Source organism: Ceratotherium simum, chromosome 9 (genome assembly GCF_057802395.1).
Source record: "Ceratotherium simum simum isolate JZ-2026a chromosome 9, ASM5780239v1, whole genome shotgun sequence".
In the NCBI taxonomy this organism is placed as follows: domain Eukaryota; kingdom Metazoa; phylum Chordata; class Mammalia; order Perissodactyla; family Rhinocerotidae; genus Ceratotherium; species Ceratotherium simum.
The window spans coordinates 49,043,201-49,059,079 of NC_141908.1; the positions used below are offsets into that span (position 1 = coordinate 49,043,201).

At 36.4% G+C, this 15,879-nt stretch overlaps 1 protein-coding gene across 3 annotated transcripts in view; it reads right to left on the reverse strand.

Moving 5' to 3' along the window:
* The window catches only part of ABCB11 (ATP binding cassette subfamily B member 11), an 80,170-nt gene that overhangs the window by 63,379 nt on the left and 912 nt on the right, over window positions 1-15,879 (reverse strand). For all 3 annotated transcript variants that reach the window (XM_087434953.1, XM_014785878.2, XM_087434952.1), the window contains exons 2-4: window positions 15,428-15,449; window positions 12,110-12,161; window positions 11,099-11,337 (exon numbers count right to left, since the gene is read on the reverse strand). In XM_087434953.1, the coding sequence (XP_087291079.1) occupies window positions 11,099-11,337; window positions 12,110-12,161; window positions 15,428-15,449 (313 nt within the window). The remainder of the gene's footprint in view (window positions 1-11,098; window positions 11,338-12,109; window positions 12,162-15,427; window positions 15,450-15,879) is intronic.

Below are 15,879 nucleotides of genomic sequence, written 5' to 3' on the forward strand. Positions count from 1 at the left end.
CTTTTCTTTTTAACAGCAAAATTGACATACATCTACTTGAATAAATTAAGATTCTCCTGACTCATTTACTGAAGAGAGAAGATGGGAGAGAGATGACAATTAGAGGGAAATGGTAAGAGATATTTCACAAATTAAGATATGAGGATTCTTACCTTGCTTTTTATGAAAAACAAATGCATCGTAAAATCGAATCACTCAATTTACACCTCAAGGTTTCAGATTTACTAAAGCCATAGGCTTTTCATTTAAAATACTTAGGAAGGTGCATTGCTCAACAAGGAGTTTCCCTTTCAATGGTTCTCAGGCACTGTAGACCCAGTAGCACTGACACTTTAGAGTGAACATCAGTGTCAACTCTAAACCGAGTGCCACAACCTGGAGGAAATGTGTCCATCTCCTAGTTCTAGAACGTTGGAGGCTCTGTATTCCTTAATGCATAGGACTGTGACCTATGGACAAGTGGCTTATCACTGCATAAAGTTGCTTTATAGAACATCCATACACTATGGTAGCATACTGCCAGAATCCCTAGATTTTCATTTCGGAGAATCCAGAACAATTTTTTTTCACCCAGGAAGCTATTTTTTGTTTGTTTGTTTTTAATTAAACTTTTTATTTTGAGATAAGTGTAGATTCACATGCAATTATGAGAAATAATACAGAGAGATTATGTATGCCGTTTATCCGGTTTCCCCCAGTGGTAACATCTTGCAAAACTGTAGGACAACGTCACAGCCAGGATGTTGACATTGATATAATCAAGATCAGAACATTCTCATCACCACAAGGATTCCTCCCATTGCCCTTTTAAACCTACACATACTTCCATCCAGCCCCCACTCCTCCCTTAACCCCTGGTTATCACTCATCTGTTCTCTATTGCTATAGTTTTGTCACTTGAAGAATGTTACATAAATGGCATCACACAGTATGTAACCTTTTGAGATTGGCATTTTTTCACTAAGGATAATTCTTTCAAGTTTCATCAATAGTTTGGTCCTTTTTATTATTAGGAAGTATTCCACAGTATAGATGTATGACAGTTTGTTTACTCACTCATTGAAGGGTGTCTGAGTTGTTTCCAGTTTTTGTCTGTTGCAAATAAAGCTTCTATGAACACTGTATACAGGTTTTTATGTGAACATAAGTTTTCCTTTGTCTGGGGTAAATCCTCAAGAGTAGACTTGCTAGGTTGTGTAGCAGTTGCATGTGTCATTTTTTTAAAAACTGCCACACCGTTTTCCACAGTGTCTGCACCATTTTACACTCCTATCAGCAATGTATAAGTGATCCAGTTCCTCCACATCCTCACCAACATTTGGTGTTATCACTATTTTTTATTTTAGCCATTCTGATAGATTTGTACTGATATTTTGATTTCAATTTGCATTCCCTAACAACTAAGGTTGCTGAACATCTTTTCCTCTGCTCATTTGCCATCTTTACATTCTTAGTGAAATGTCTCTTCATGTGTTTTTCCCGTATTCTAATTGGATTTTTTAATCATTGAGTTTTGAGAGTTCTTTATATATTCTAGATTCTAGTTGTTTGTTAGATATCTAATTTGCAAATATGTTCTCCTACTCTATAGCTTGTCATTTCATCCTCTAAACAGGGTCTTTTGCAGTTCTCAATTTTGATGACGTCCAATTTATCAATTTTTCCTTCTATGGATTGTGCTTTTGGTGTTAAGTCTAAGAGCTCTTTGTCTAGCCCTAGACCTGAAAATGATCTCCTATGTATTTTTCTAAAAGTTTACAGTTTATGTTTCACATTTAAGTCCATAATCCATTTTGAGCTAATTTTTGTATAGGTTCATTTTTTTCCCATGGATGTCCAATTACTCCAGCACCATTTGATAAAAAGTTTATCTTTCCTTGATTGAATTGCTTTTCCATCTTTGTCAACAATCAGTTGGACATATTTGCGTGGGTCTATTTCTGAGTTCTCTATTCTATTCCTCTGTCAATACCACACAGTCTTGATTGCTGTAGCTATGTAATATGTCTTGAAATTGGGTAGATTGTTTCCTCATACTTTATTCTTCTTTTTCAAAATTGTTTTAGATATTCTAGTTCTTTTGCCTTTTCATATAAATTTTAGAGTAATCTTGTCTACATCTACAAAAAAATCTTGCTCTCAATCACGAGGGTAAACAACCAATGTACTTACAACCATTCTGTCCCCTTACAACCATTCTGTTTTTCACTTTCTGTATAGTATTCAATAAATTACATCAGATATTCAACACTTTATTATGAAATAGGCTTTGTATTAGATGATTTTGCCCAACTCTAGGCTAATATAAGTGTCCTGAGCACATTTAAGGTAGGCTAGGCTAAGCTATGATGTTTGGTAGGTTAGATGTATTAAATGTATTTTCAACTTATGATATTTTCAACTTATGATGGGTTTATCAAGATGTAATGCCATTATAAGTCAAGGAAGATCTGTATGTTTGTCTGGTATTTTATGTCCTTGCTGAATTCATTTATTGGTTCTAGGAGATTTTTGTACATTCTTTGGGATTTTCTATGTCAACAATAAAGTCATCTCCAGTAGAGATGGGTGTTTTTCTTCCTTTTAGATCTCTATTCTTTATTTTCGCTAAAAAAAATTTAATTGCAGTAAAAAACACATAACATAAAATTTACCAACTTTACCATTTTCAAGTGTACACTTCAGTAGTGTTAAGTAGTAGATCAGTATTCCTTTTATTTCCTTTTCTTCCTTATTGTACAGGTTAGAATTTTGAGCACCGTGTTGAATAATAGTGGTGAGGGCATATATCTTTGCCTTGTTTCCAGTCTTAGGGAGAAAGTATTCAATCTTTCACTGTTAAGTATAATGTTGCTGTAGGATTATTATTATTATTTTTTTTTGGTAGATGCTCTTTTTTAAGTTCAGCAATTTCTTTTCTATTCCTAGTTTTCTGAGAGTTTTTATCATGGATAGTTGCTGAAATTTTCAAATGCTTTTTCTGCATCAGTGGAGATGATCATGTGGTTTTCTGTATTAGCCTGTTAACATGGTGGATTACATTGATTGTTTTTCAGATATTGAATCAGTTGTACTTCTCTAGAATATGCCCCATGTGGTCATGGTATGTAATTCTTTGTATATATTGCTGATTTCTACTTGCTAATATTTGTTAAGATTTTGCATCTATGATCATGAGGGCTATTAATCTGTGGTTTTCCTTTTTGTAATATTTTTGTCTGGTTTTGGTATCACAGTAAAATTAGTGTCATAAAATGAATTGGGAAGTATTCCCTCCTATTATCTGGAAAATATTGTATAAAATTTGTGTTACTCTTCTTTAAAAATTAGGTAGAATTCACCAGCGAAAACATATGGGCTTGGAGATTTCTTTTTTTTGGAGTTTTAAAATTACAAATTCCACTTCCTTAATAGTTAGGGCTATTCAAATTATTTGTATCAAATCGGATGAGTTGTGGTAGTTTGTTTTTTCAAGCAATTGGTCCATTTCTCTATGTCAAATTTATGTGTGTAGACTTGTTTATAGTAGTCCCTTGTTATCCTTTTGATGTTTGCAAGATCTATAATGATATCTTATCTTTCATTCCTAATATTGGTAATTTGTGTCGCCTTCTTTTATTCTTGGTCAGTCTTGCTAAAGGTTTTTCAATTTAACTGATCTTTTCAAAGAATCAGCTCTACATTTCATCAATTTCCTGTATTGTCTTTCTGTTTTTTATCTTTATTATATCTTCTCATCTGCTTGCTATGGACTTATTTTGCTCTTCTTTTTCTAGGTTCTTGTGTTAGGAGCTTAGATGATTAATATGAGACATTTCCTCTTTTGTAATATATGCATTTAGTGCTATAAAATTTCCTCTCAGCACTGCTTTAACTAATCCCATAAATTTTGATAGTTTATGTTTTCCTTTTCATTCAGTTCAACTTTTAAAAATCTTCCCTTGAGACTTCCTCTTTGACCCATGGATTATTTAGAAGTACATTGTTTCATTTTCCAACATTTGTGAGTTTTCCTGCTATCTTTCTGTTATCAATTTCTAGTTTAATTCTATTGTTGCCAGAGAACACACTCTGTATTATTTCAATTCTTTTACATTTGTCAAGGTTTGTTTTATAGCCCCAGATATGTCTACCTTGGCATATGCTCTGTAGGCACTTGAAAAAAATGTGTATCCTGCAGTTGTTGTGTGGAGTGTTCCATAAACGTTGATTAAATCCTGTTGGTTGATAGTATCGAGCTCTTCTATATCCTTGATGATTTTATGTCTAGTTGTTCTATCAATTGTTGAGAGATGGGTTTTTAAGTCTTTTACTATAATTTTGGATTTGTCTATTTTTCTTTTCAGTTCTGTCAGTTTTTGCCTCACATATTTTGCAGCTCTGTTGTTTGGTGCATACACACCTAAAATGGCTATGTGTTCCCAGCAGGCTGACCCTTTTATCATTGTATAATGTCCCTCTTTGTCTCTAGTAATTTTTTTTGTTCTGAAGTCTTCTTGATCTCATATCAATACAGCCACTCCTACTTGTTTTTGATTAATATTTGTCTGAAAAATCTTTTCCCATCCTTTTACTTTCAACCTGTCTATATTATTATAGTTAAAGTGAGTTTCTTATAAACAGCATATAGTTAGGTCATGTTTTAAAGTCCGTTCTGCGAATCACTGCCTTATTTGGTATATTTAAACTATTTAAATTTAATATAATTATTGATATGTTAGGACTCAAGTATGTCATTTTATTTTTTGTTTTCTGTTTGTTCTCTCCGTTTTTTATTTCTCTGTTTCCTTTCTCTTGCTTTCTTATGGGCTACTCAAACATTTTTTAGAATTCAATTTTGATTTATATATAGCATTTTTGAGTTTATCTCTTTGTATCGCTTTTTTAGTGGTTGCTCTAGGAATTACATTATAGTGTATCACTTATCACAGTCTACTGGTGGTGTCATTTTACCAATTTGAACAAAGTGTAGAAACATTACCTCCCTTCACATACATTTACTCGCCCCTATTAATAATATAATTGTCTTTAATATTTCCAAATAACACTCACATCAGACAGTGTCATAATAGGACCATATCAGACAGTGGTATAGTTTTTGTTTCCATCATCAAACATAACTTAGAAAACCCAAGAGGAGAAGAAAGTCTATTGTATTTACCCATGGTTTTGCTTACTATGTACTTCCTTCTTGATGTCCAAGATTTTTTTAATCCTTTTCTGTTTAAAGAAATTCCTTTAGCCATCCTTTTAGGGTAAGTCAGCTTATAATACTCTTTGTTTCCTTCACGTAAGAATATCTGATTTCCCCTCCGTGGAGACGGTAGTGAATGTCCTGACTCTCTGACCCCACCTGAGCAGGTAGGGGAAGAGGTGTCTCATTACAGTAGTGGTGGTTCAGCCTCCCCGTGTTCTCCATTGACATCATAGGGGTGGGGTGGGGGAGAGACACAGCAGAGGCTCATTGCCACCTGGCAAGGGTGGAGGTCTAGGCTCCCAACTCAACATTTGCTGGCATGGGTGAGAGTGAGGTTACAATTTTTTTCTGTGGTGTTTGGCTGGAGTCGAATAGCTATTGTCTGCAAGTTTTCTATTTGGCTGCCTCTTTCTGGTCCATTATCTAGAGAGAGCAGGATTTTGTTGGGTCTTTTGTGACTGGACTTATTGATGTTTCCAGGTTGCAGCTTTCCCAGCACCCAATCTAGTACATACGAGGCCTAAAGAAATCCCAGGGAACTCGCAACCACATCATTACTTGGGTCACGAGATCTCTAATCAGTCTGCCTTCTTTTAGTCACTTTTCAGAGTATGATGTTTGTTTTATATGTAATGGATTAAACAATCCAATCAAAAGGCAGAGACTGTCAGACTAGAGGAAAAAAACAAGCTCCAACTATAGACTGTCTACAGGAGACACACTTTAGATTCATAGATACAAACAAGTTGAAAGTAAAAGGATGGAAAAAATGTCATGGCAAAGAGCGACCATAAGAAACCAGGAATGGCTATACTAATATCAGACAAAATAAACCTTAAAAAATTGTTGTTAGAGATAAATATCATTTTGTAACAATAAAAGGGTCAATCCATCAGGAAATTATGACAATTATAAACATATATGAACCTAACAACAGAGACCCAAAACACGTGAAGCAAAGTCTGACAGATTCATGGGAAGAAATAAATAGTTCAACAATAATATTCCAGACTTTCAATATTGGATAGAACAACTAGGTTGAAGATCAACAGGAATAGAAGACTTGAACAACATTATGCTTAACAATACTAACAGACATCCTTAGAACACGCTACCCAATAACAGCAGAATACACATTCCTCTCAAGTACACATGTAGCATTCTCCAGTACAGACACATGCTAGCCTATAAATTAAGCTTCAATACATTTAAAAGGATTAAAATAACACAAAGTATATTCTGTGATCACAATGGAGTGAAAATAGAGATTAATGATCAAAAAATTGAGAAATTTCACAAATACATAGAAATAAAATAATATACTCAGAAACAACCAATAAGTCAAAGAAAAATATCACAAGAGAAATTAGAAAATACTTTGAGATTAATGAAAATGAAAACATAACATATGAAAACTTATGGGATGTAGCTAAAGCAGTTCTTAGAAAGAAATTTGTAGCTCTAATTGCCTATATTTGAAGAAAGAACAAAAATCTTAAATCAATAACCCAACACCTCACCTTACGACACTGGAAAAGAAGAGAAAAGTAAGCCTAAAACAGGCAGAAGGAAGAAAATAGTAAAGATCAGAGTGGAAATAAATGAAATAGAGATAGGAAAACAATAGAAGATAGTTGTTTCTTCAACCCTCCCATCCCAAGGTCTTTAACTTAATCACATCTGCATAGATTCTTTTTTTTCCACATAAGGTAACATTTAAAGATTCCAGGGATTAGGACCTGGATATCTTTGGGGGCCATTATTTAGCCTGCTAGGGCTACAATCAAAATATAGATAGTGGCAAGTGTTGGTAAGGGTATAAAGAAATCATACACTGTTAGTGGGAATATAAAATGGTACAACCACTTTGAAAAACAGTTGGCAGTTCCTCAAATGGTTAAACATATAGTTACCATATGACCCAGCAATTCCACTTCTATGTATATACTCAAGAGAAATGAAAACATATGTCTGCACAAAACCTTGTACACCTATGTTCATAGTAGCATTATTTGTAATAATCAAAAAGTGGAAACAACTCAAATGTCCATCAACTGATGAATGGATAAATAAAAGGTATTATATCCATACAATAAAATATTATTCAGGAATAAAAAGAAATGAAGGACTAATTCATGCTACAACATGGATGAATCTTGAAAACATTATGCTAAGTTAAAGAAGCCAGTCACAAAGGACTACATAGTCTATGATTCCATTTATATGAAATGTCCAGAATAGACAAATCTACAGAGACAGAAAGTAGATTAGTGGTTGTCTAGGGCTGAGGGAGGATGGCGAATTGGGGAGTGATAGCTAAGGGGTATGGGATTTCTTCTTGTGATAATGAAACCATCCTAAAATTGAATGTAGTAATTGATGCATAACTCTCTGAATACACTAAAAACCATTGAGCTGTTCACTTTAAATGGGTGAATTTTACAGTATGTGCATTGGCTCTCAATAAAGTTGTTTTAAAAAGTGTATGGTCTTTCAGTATCTAACTTCAAAATAGTGCTTGAATGCATTAGCTAAATGTACATTGCCAAGAAAATAGACTGAAATCCAAGAGAAAGTACAGACTCAGATGTGTACATTGATGCATTCATATGTGGGGCAAGTGAGGACATGAGATTCCCAATGGCTGTGGTAGTCAGCCTCCAAGGAGCCCCTAATGATTCTTCTCTTTTGGTATTCACACTCTTGTGTAGTCCCCTCCCAAACTGTACCAGGATTGGTCTGTGTGACCAATAGAATGTCACAGAAATAATGGTATAACACTTCCACAATTTAAGTTATAAGACTTTACGGCTTCCTTTTGAGTTTTTACACTTTAATTGGATAAAAGAAAAGAAAAATAAACTGCATTGTGATATTTGAACTATTTGGACTTCCCCTTCCTTCATCTTCTTTTATTCTTTTACCTTATTGTTTGACTGTTCTGAGCAAATAAATTCTGATAAGCAAATCAGGAGGCCTGATGTTCTGTAATCCTTTTCAGCATTATTCACTGAGAGCTATTTGAAAGGACTTAGCCTAAAAATTCTATCCAATGGATTATAACTATGTGGAAACCAATATAATGAAAGAGAAAAACAAGCTCCTACCATTATACATGCATTCTAATGTTGATAAAATCATTGAGTTGCCTTACGTAGTCCAAGACTAATACATCTATTATAATAGGTGCTGAAATTCTACTTTTTTTGTGTGTGTGGGAGGAAGATTGGCCCTGAGCTAACATCTGCCAATCCTCCTCTTTTTTGCTGAGGAAGACTGGCCCTGGGCTAACATCCATGCCCATCTTCCTCCACTTTATATGGGGTGCCACCATAGCATGGCTTGACAAGTGGTGCGTCGGTGCACACCCAGGATCTGAACCGGCGAACCCTGGGCCACTGCAGCAGAGCACGTGCACTTAACCGCTTGCGTCACTGGGCCCCTGAAATTATATTTTTAATGGTATGCTTTTTCCAAGAAAGAAAGTTGGGAAAGAGCTGGGTAATTTTGGAGATATATTAGCTACTTACAGTTAGGAAAATGTCCTCTCCCTTCTCCTCTGTCCCACCCAAGTCCATTTTCACAGTAATCTTACTTTTTCCTACATAAAAGCTAAACATTTATTCAGAAGTGCAGCAAACAGTATTCATGTCAGTGACCATAATAGCTCACAGTTAAAGTATTTAACTCATCAAGGTGTTCCTGGTAAAGCAATGGCTGAAGAAAGGTGTGGTCTACACAATTTCAAATATCTGTATGAAATCTTTAAAACAAAAGACAAATGTCCATTTATATGCCATTCACATTGACATGTGAATTCTGCCAAAGCCAATGAATTTCTCAAAGCCCCCATTTTTTTTTGCACTATTATTATTATTATTATTTTGGTGAGGAAGATTGATGTTGAGCTAACATCTGTGCCAATCTTCCTCTATTTTGTATGTGGGACATCACCATAGCATGGCTGATGAGAGGTGTAGGTCCGCACCCAGGATCTGAACCCGCGAACCCCAGACCACGAAAGCAGAGTGTGCAAACTTAACCACTATGCTACCAGGCCAGCATAGTGTTTTGTACTATTTGCACACCTTCAAGTATACTACCTGGTAAGAGTGAATAAAATGTGAGTAATGGACAGCTTCAGTGAATTCCTCTATAATGGATGCCTGTGATGCAGGCATTAAATGTAAATTCATTCTTTAATTCATCTAGTAAATATTTATTAGTACCCAGTATCATGGATATGTCTCAAATTTTGGCCCCTCTCATATTTATTTCCAAATTTTAAGGCACAACAGGATATACTTACAGGAATTTTCCCTTGAAAAATTTATCTTCATGAGCGTTACTAATGATTTGGGTCAATTTGCATGATACATAAGTCTGAATGCATTTTTTTTCAAAGAGAGAAGTGATAAACTTTACATATTGTTGTCATATCGCTCTTTAAAAAGCAGTTCATTTCTGTCCTCCAACATAAATGAAAGCTTTAAAAGATTGTCATTGAAGACAGTCTCTCTTTTATACAAACTGTTCTGAGTTTTACAGATGAAAAAAAACTTTCAAATTTAGAAAGAAAAATACATATTTAGACATTAGGAAATGTATTTCTAACAAGTGGGCTTATTATTTTTTAAAGAGTAATTCTACACGTTATATGTTATCTTGTACTTTTCTGTCAAGCACCAACCAGTTTGTAACTACATATTTATTTGTATGGTCATTGATTTAATGATGGTCTCACCCACTAGACCTAAGCTCCACAAAGATAAGGACCATGACTCTTACGATGACCACATTGTATGTTATCTTATCTTTTCTGTCAAGCACAAGCCAGTTTGTAACTACATATATATTTGAATGGTCATTGATTTAATGATGGTCTCACCCGTTAGACCTAAGCTCCAAGAAGATAAGGACCGTGACTCTATCCTTGATGCTTACATGATTTCCTAGTACTTACTTGGCATTCACAAAATTTTGGTTGAATGAGTGAATGGATGAAAGACACTCAGAATAGATAATATTAGGGAAGAGCATCAGTGATTTAGAAGGAATTGTTCATAGTCTGGAATCAAGCCTGTGGGAAATTTTAAAAATGAAGGTAAAAAATATAAATTCACTTGGGGGAGCCATTCTCAGTGCCTTTCCAGCCAGGATGTGCCCTGCCCTTGGTTCTTGAGCCTGAGTGTGTAAGTTCATATGTGCAAATGAGCATGGTCTGGCCCTGAGGCAGCATGAGGCAGGCTGCAAAGTCCATGCTATGACAGTGAGTCAGCCTGTGTACACTACAGACTCACTGATTACAAGGCAGCCTGTCGGGCTTATCACAAGGAGAACAGTAGCACAGTGAGCTCTGGCTAATTCTGCATGACTGCCTTCTGTTCACAGCGCCACACCACTCTTCCATAGAAACTCAACTACCGTGACTGGCGGCCCCTACTCCAAGTCCTGTAGCACACTAATGAAATTCCCATTACAGAGAGAAGGCTGAGGATCAAGTAGATCATCAGCCACAGCCACAGAGGCTGAGGAACAGAAGGGAGTTAGTAAAAAAAAAAGGGAAGTCTTAGATATGAAACATGACAAAGACTCAAGTAAAATTCACAGGTCCTAGCGGCATTAAGTACTGGTAGTGCCATCCTCAAGTCTATAGTCTACAAAGTGGTTAAAATTGGGTAAAAATGTATTTAATGGGCAATTTACAATTCTGGTTTTTTTAGGATTTAAAAACTTGGTAGGATAGGGAGAACTTCAGGGCAGAGTAATTTGTGGACATGGATAAATTTATGTTTCTGTTCGCTCTGTGTTAGATACCACTCCAGCTCAGTCAATAAAGTCCTCTTTACACATTTTGAATTACAATTTAAGACATGAGCAAAAAAATAAAAAATAGCCTACCCACAAGGCGTTCCATTTGTCACGTTCTGGTTGAGGGAGCTGTTGATCCATACTATGGTGTTATTCACACATGCTTTTCCAGGGATCTTGAGTTCTTGTACTTCAACGTCGTAGTCAATAAAAGCATCTGTTATTGTACCAAAAATGAGTAGCACGCCTGGATAGGCTAGTCCATGGAGAAATGCGCATAAACTTCCCACAAACATCAGCCAAATGTCAGTTGTTGAAGCAAATCGAAACTTGAAAAACAAAGGATTCAGAGATCATCTATGGGTGAAAAGCAGGAGAGGTAGGAGGACTCTTTAATTTTAGTTGCTAGATTCCGATAGATAGTATCCAACACCAAATTTTATGGGAATCATCTTAATTGAACAGTAGAGTTCTCATTAAGTATGTCAAAATAAATGGTCATCAATTATCTAAAACATTGGACTCTTACATTGTTAGTTCATGGTATTTCTTTCCGAATCTCTGAATTCATTCTTTTTACCTCAAGAGCTGACCTTAGTTCTTAGCTATTCATCCACAACTTGAGGGAGAAACAATCACTGGCACTGATGTCATTGCCATGTGAATATACTGTGTGGGCCATTCAGCAAAAGCATGAATTGGCCCCAGAAATGATATTGACAATGAAGAGTGCCTATTTGTGCCTAGAAATGCCTCTACCATGTGCAAATTTGGGGAAAATACCTATACTATGAAATTTCTAAAGATTTGTCATAAGAATAAATATACATGATCTGATTACTGTGATGATTTTCATTACTAAGATGACAATTATGGGCTTAGCAATTATTTTCCAGGATACTTTTCTGATCTACCAAATAGGATTTGTGTGTTTAATCAGCAATATATTTCTAATTGCTACTCAGCATGTTATCACACAGACAAAGTTTATGACAGAAAAAGTGATCAGTGTAGACAAAACCTGCCCATATGACTTGAGGTCATGATCTGAACAATTCACAGTTGCAAAACTTATGTCATGAATCAGCACAGCTTTATTACCAATTGAAAGAAGCCAACTTGACCGCTGCTACTTTTCTTCTCATCTTGTAACCTGAGGAGAAATACATAGAGATTTACAGACCGTCTTTTCCAAACAATGAGAAATTCTCCCTAGATAGTGATTTAATGTCATTCTTTTTTCTTTGTGAGGAGGACTAGCCCTGAGCTAACATCCGATGCCAATCCTCCCCCCCCTTTTTTTTTTCTTGAGGAAGATTTGCCCTGAGCTAACATCCATGCCCATCTTCCTCTACTTTATATGGGACGCCGCCACAGCATGGCTTGACAAGCGGTGCGTTGGTGCGCACCCAGGATGGGAACCTGCAAACCCCGGGCCGCCGATGTGGAGGGCACGCACTTAACCGCTTATACCACCAGGCCGGCCCCAGTGAGTCCTACTTTAGTAAGAAAGAAAGTCTCCACTGGGTGAGAAATTCTTGCCAAACCTGGCATCTTAAAAACAAGCTTTTATCCTTCAGATTTACCTCTTCTAGAGACTTCAGTATACCTACATCAGAGATAACTTCAGCAGAGATTCAATGAGGTTTTTCTGAGAAGTATCGAAAGAAAATAAAAAGTGTTCTGTACTCCCAGTTATACTAAAAAATAACTATTGGACATCAGCCTTGACCTATTTCTACCTACATTTCCTTGTGGGTAAATTAAGGTGGTTGAATTAGCTGATTTAAAGCTTCCTGTAGCCCTTAAAAATTTTACAACTACATTAAATTGTGCAGATATAATGAGCATTCAGAAAAACTCCCATACTTCCCATAAAATCGTAGTTCCTCAGTATTTGTTATTCATTTCATTTCTCATAAAGTTGTGCTTAACACTTCTTTGACTTTCTCAACTCCAGGAATCTCTACTTCACCTGAGTCATCCATTCATGGATACACCTTGGACCTTTCTTTCACTGGGAACCACTCTACTACACCAGCACTCTGGGACTGCCCATGCACCTTGTTTTCTCACTTCCTTCCTCCTTTCACGCCTATTTGTCATCTCAGTAGAGACCTGCAGTCCTGTAAACCCTTCATTAACTTATAATCACTCAGCTCCATCAAGATTTTGCTTCCTTCCCCAGGCATCTCATGTCCCACTGCCTGCCATTTGGACCACACTCTCACCATCATCCTCAATCCTTTTCTCCAATTCCTTCCTTGGAAATTCCATCTCTGCATCCAACCAGCTGTTCGCCGCTCTCCTCCTGAAGCTGGGCTGCTGGGCCTGCTGGAGACAACCTCTCCACCATGTGAAATGGATGCTAACACATGCCATGCCTAGCACTCAGCTGCCCTAAGCTTCCCTTCCAGCTCAGAGTAGAATCCCAAATCCTTGCTGAAATGTCCAAGGCCCTCCACAGTCTGGCCAATGGCTTTCTGACCTTCTCTCCTTCTAGTGCACTCCAGTTCTCACCACGAGAGCCACCTGGCCTCTTTGTTGATCTTGGTCCATGCCAAATTTGTTCACACTTCTGGGCATTTGTACCTGCTATTCCCTTTTTCCAGAATGCTCTTTCTTCAGATACCTGCATGGCTAACTCCCTCACCTCCTTCAGACTTTCTCTCAAAAGTCACCTTCTCAAAGGGGCCTTCCCTGGCCAAAGTCTTTAAAATTTCAACTTTCCCCGACATCATTTCATATCTCCATTCCATGCTTACTTTTTTCTTCTTAGAAAGAAAATGTAGATTATTCCTAGTTACCATGCTAGATACTTTATTTATTTATAGTGTTTATTATGTCTCCCTCACTAAAATGTAAGCTCCTGAAGGGCAGATATTTTTGCCTATTTTGGTCTTTTCTGTATCCTCAGCACCTACAATACTGTTAAACTACTCGTAGGTACTCAATTAATATTTGTGGAATGAATGAATGAATGAATATGGTCTCCAGCCTTAGCTCAATCCATAACACTGTACTTCATCCCACATCCCCACAAATTGCTCCCATTGCCCTTGGCAGATATATCAAACTTTCACCAGGATCTTCTCATTCTACATTACCACATCTATCAGGAGATAGATTCAATTCCTCTAAAAGCCAAAGAACTCACTCAACCTTCCCGCTCATCTTATTGCCATTTACCTGTATCCACACCTGTTTTCATCTTTTTCCCACCCAGTGAGAAAAGTGTGGTTCTTCTGGGCCCAGGCTGACCCTACCACTCCTAGTCCAAAGCTAATTTTACCACACCCTACGTCTCCCTCTGCCATGAATTACTTAAGATTCCGTAAATACCTTCAACCTCTCCCTTTCCACTGTCTTTATTTCATGAACTTGCCCTTCTGTCTTCTAAGTTAGACTCCATCAAATCCTGCCCTCAGGTCAAAGTACGATTAGCTGACATTTGTTTTTTATGAAGATTTAAACTTTTAAACTAAAGACAAATATCTAACAATTAAATTTTAGATTTCTACTATTTGCCTATGGGAAGAATCTGGGGTTTAGGGACCTCCCCTGCGCCTATGAAATCATACTTGTCCAACTTTTCCTCTGCCCATTTCAGACAGAAATTCTTGGTGTTCTGGATGTATAAGGGAGATTTGGACCCAATCCAGAAAGGATATTCCAAAAGATTTTTTTTTTTTAATTTTTTGTTTATTGCAGTAACATTGGTTCATAACATTGTAAAAATTTCAGGTGTACATCATTATACTTCTATTTCTGCATAGATTACATCATGTTCACCACCAAAATACTAATTACAACCCATCACCACACACATGTACCAAATTATCCCTTTCACCCTCCTCCCTCCCCCCTTCCCCTCTGGTAACCACCAATCTAATCTTTGTCCCTATGTGTTTGTTTATTGTTGTTATTATCTACTAGTTAATGAAGGAAATCATACGGTATTTGACCTTCTCCCTCTAACTTATTTCACTTTGCATAATACCCTCAATGTCCATCCATGTTGTCACAACCAAAAGATTTTTATGGTTGGTTTTGGTTTTTTGTTTGCGAGGAAGATTGGTCCTGAGCTAACAACTGTGCCAGTCTGGCTCCATTTTGTACCGGTGACGCCTCCACAGCATGGCTCAATGAGCGGTATGTAGGTCCAAGCCCGGAATCCGAACCCGTGAACCCCGGGCAAAGCGGAGCAGGCGAACTTAACCACTATGCCACTGGGCCAGCCCCAAAAGGTTTTTGAAATCAAATTACAGTAATGTTTTAAAGAGAAAAAGAATGGATTATCTATACCATTTTATAGGAAGTGCAATGTACATGAAAATATTATCTCTGCTTTGTGCCTTTTATAGGAATATTATGGAGTTATTCTAGAAAAGATGATGTGTTGTTGAAATAGTCACTTACCTTGAATTTTTATCGTTGTTATCTGTCAGGATAAAAACAATGCATAAAGCAATTAATAATGACAAAATGCAACATAGTCATTAACAATTTCGCTCTGGAAAACATTCCTATAAGTTAATTTTATTCATGGAACATTGTAAAATGATTATTTGCTTTTTCTCCTTTCTTTTGTATTCTTTTTCTCTCCATATTGTAGAAGAAGACACTGTTTCAGGTTTAGGACTGCTTGCTTCACTGCATTTCTGGATTCTTCTCCAAGATATGAAATATTTGTATCTTTTGACATCAACTGGAGACCAATATTTCTAAATTAGCTGAAGAAAATCTGATTTTTTGAACTATCAAGTAAAATGAATATTTATTTATTGTTTGGTTCTTTAGAAACATGAGAATTTACTTATTTAAAATTTAGACCACAAATTAACTAGGCAATAAGAGATCATTGACACTTT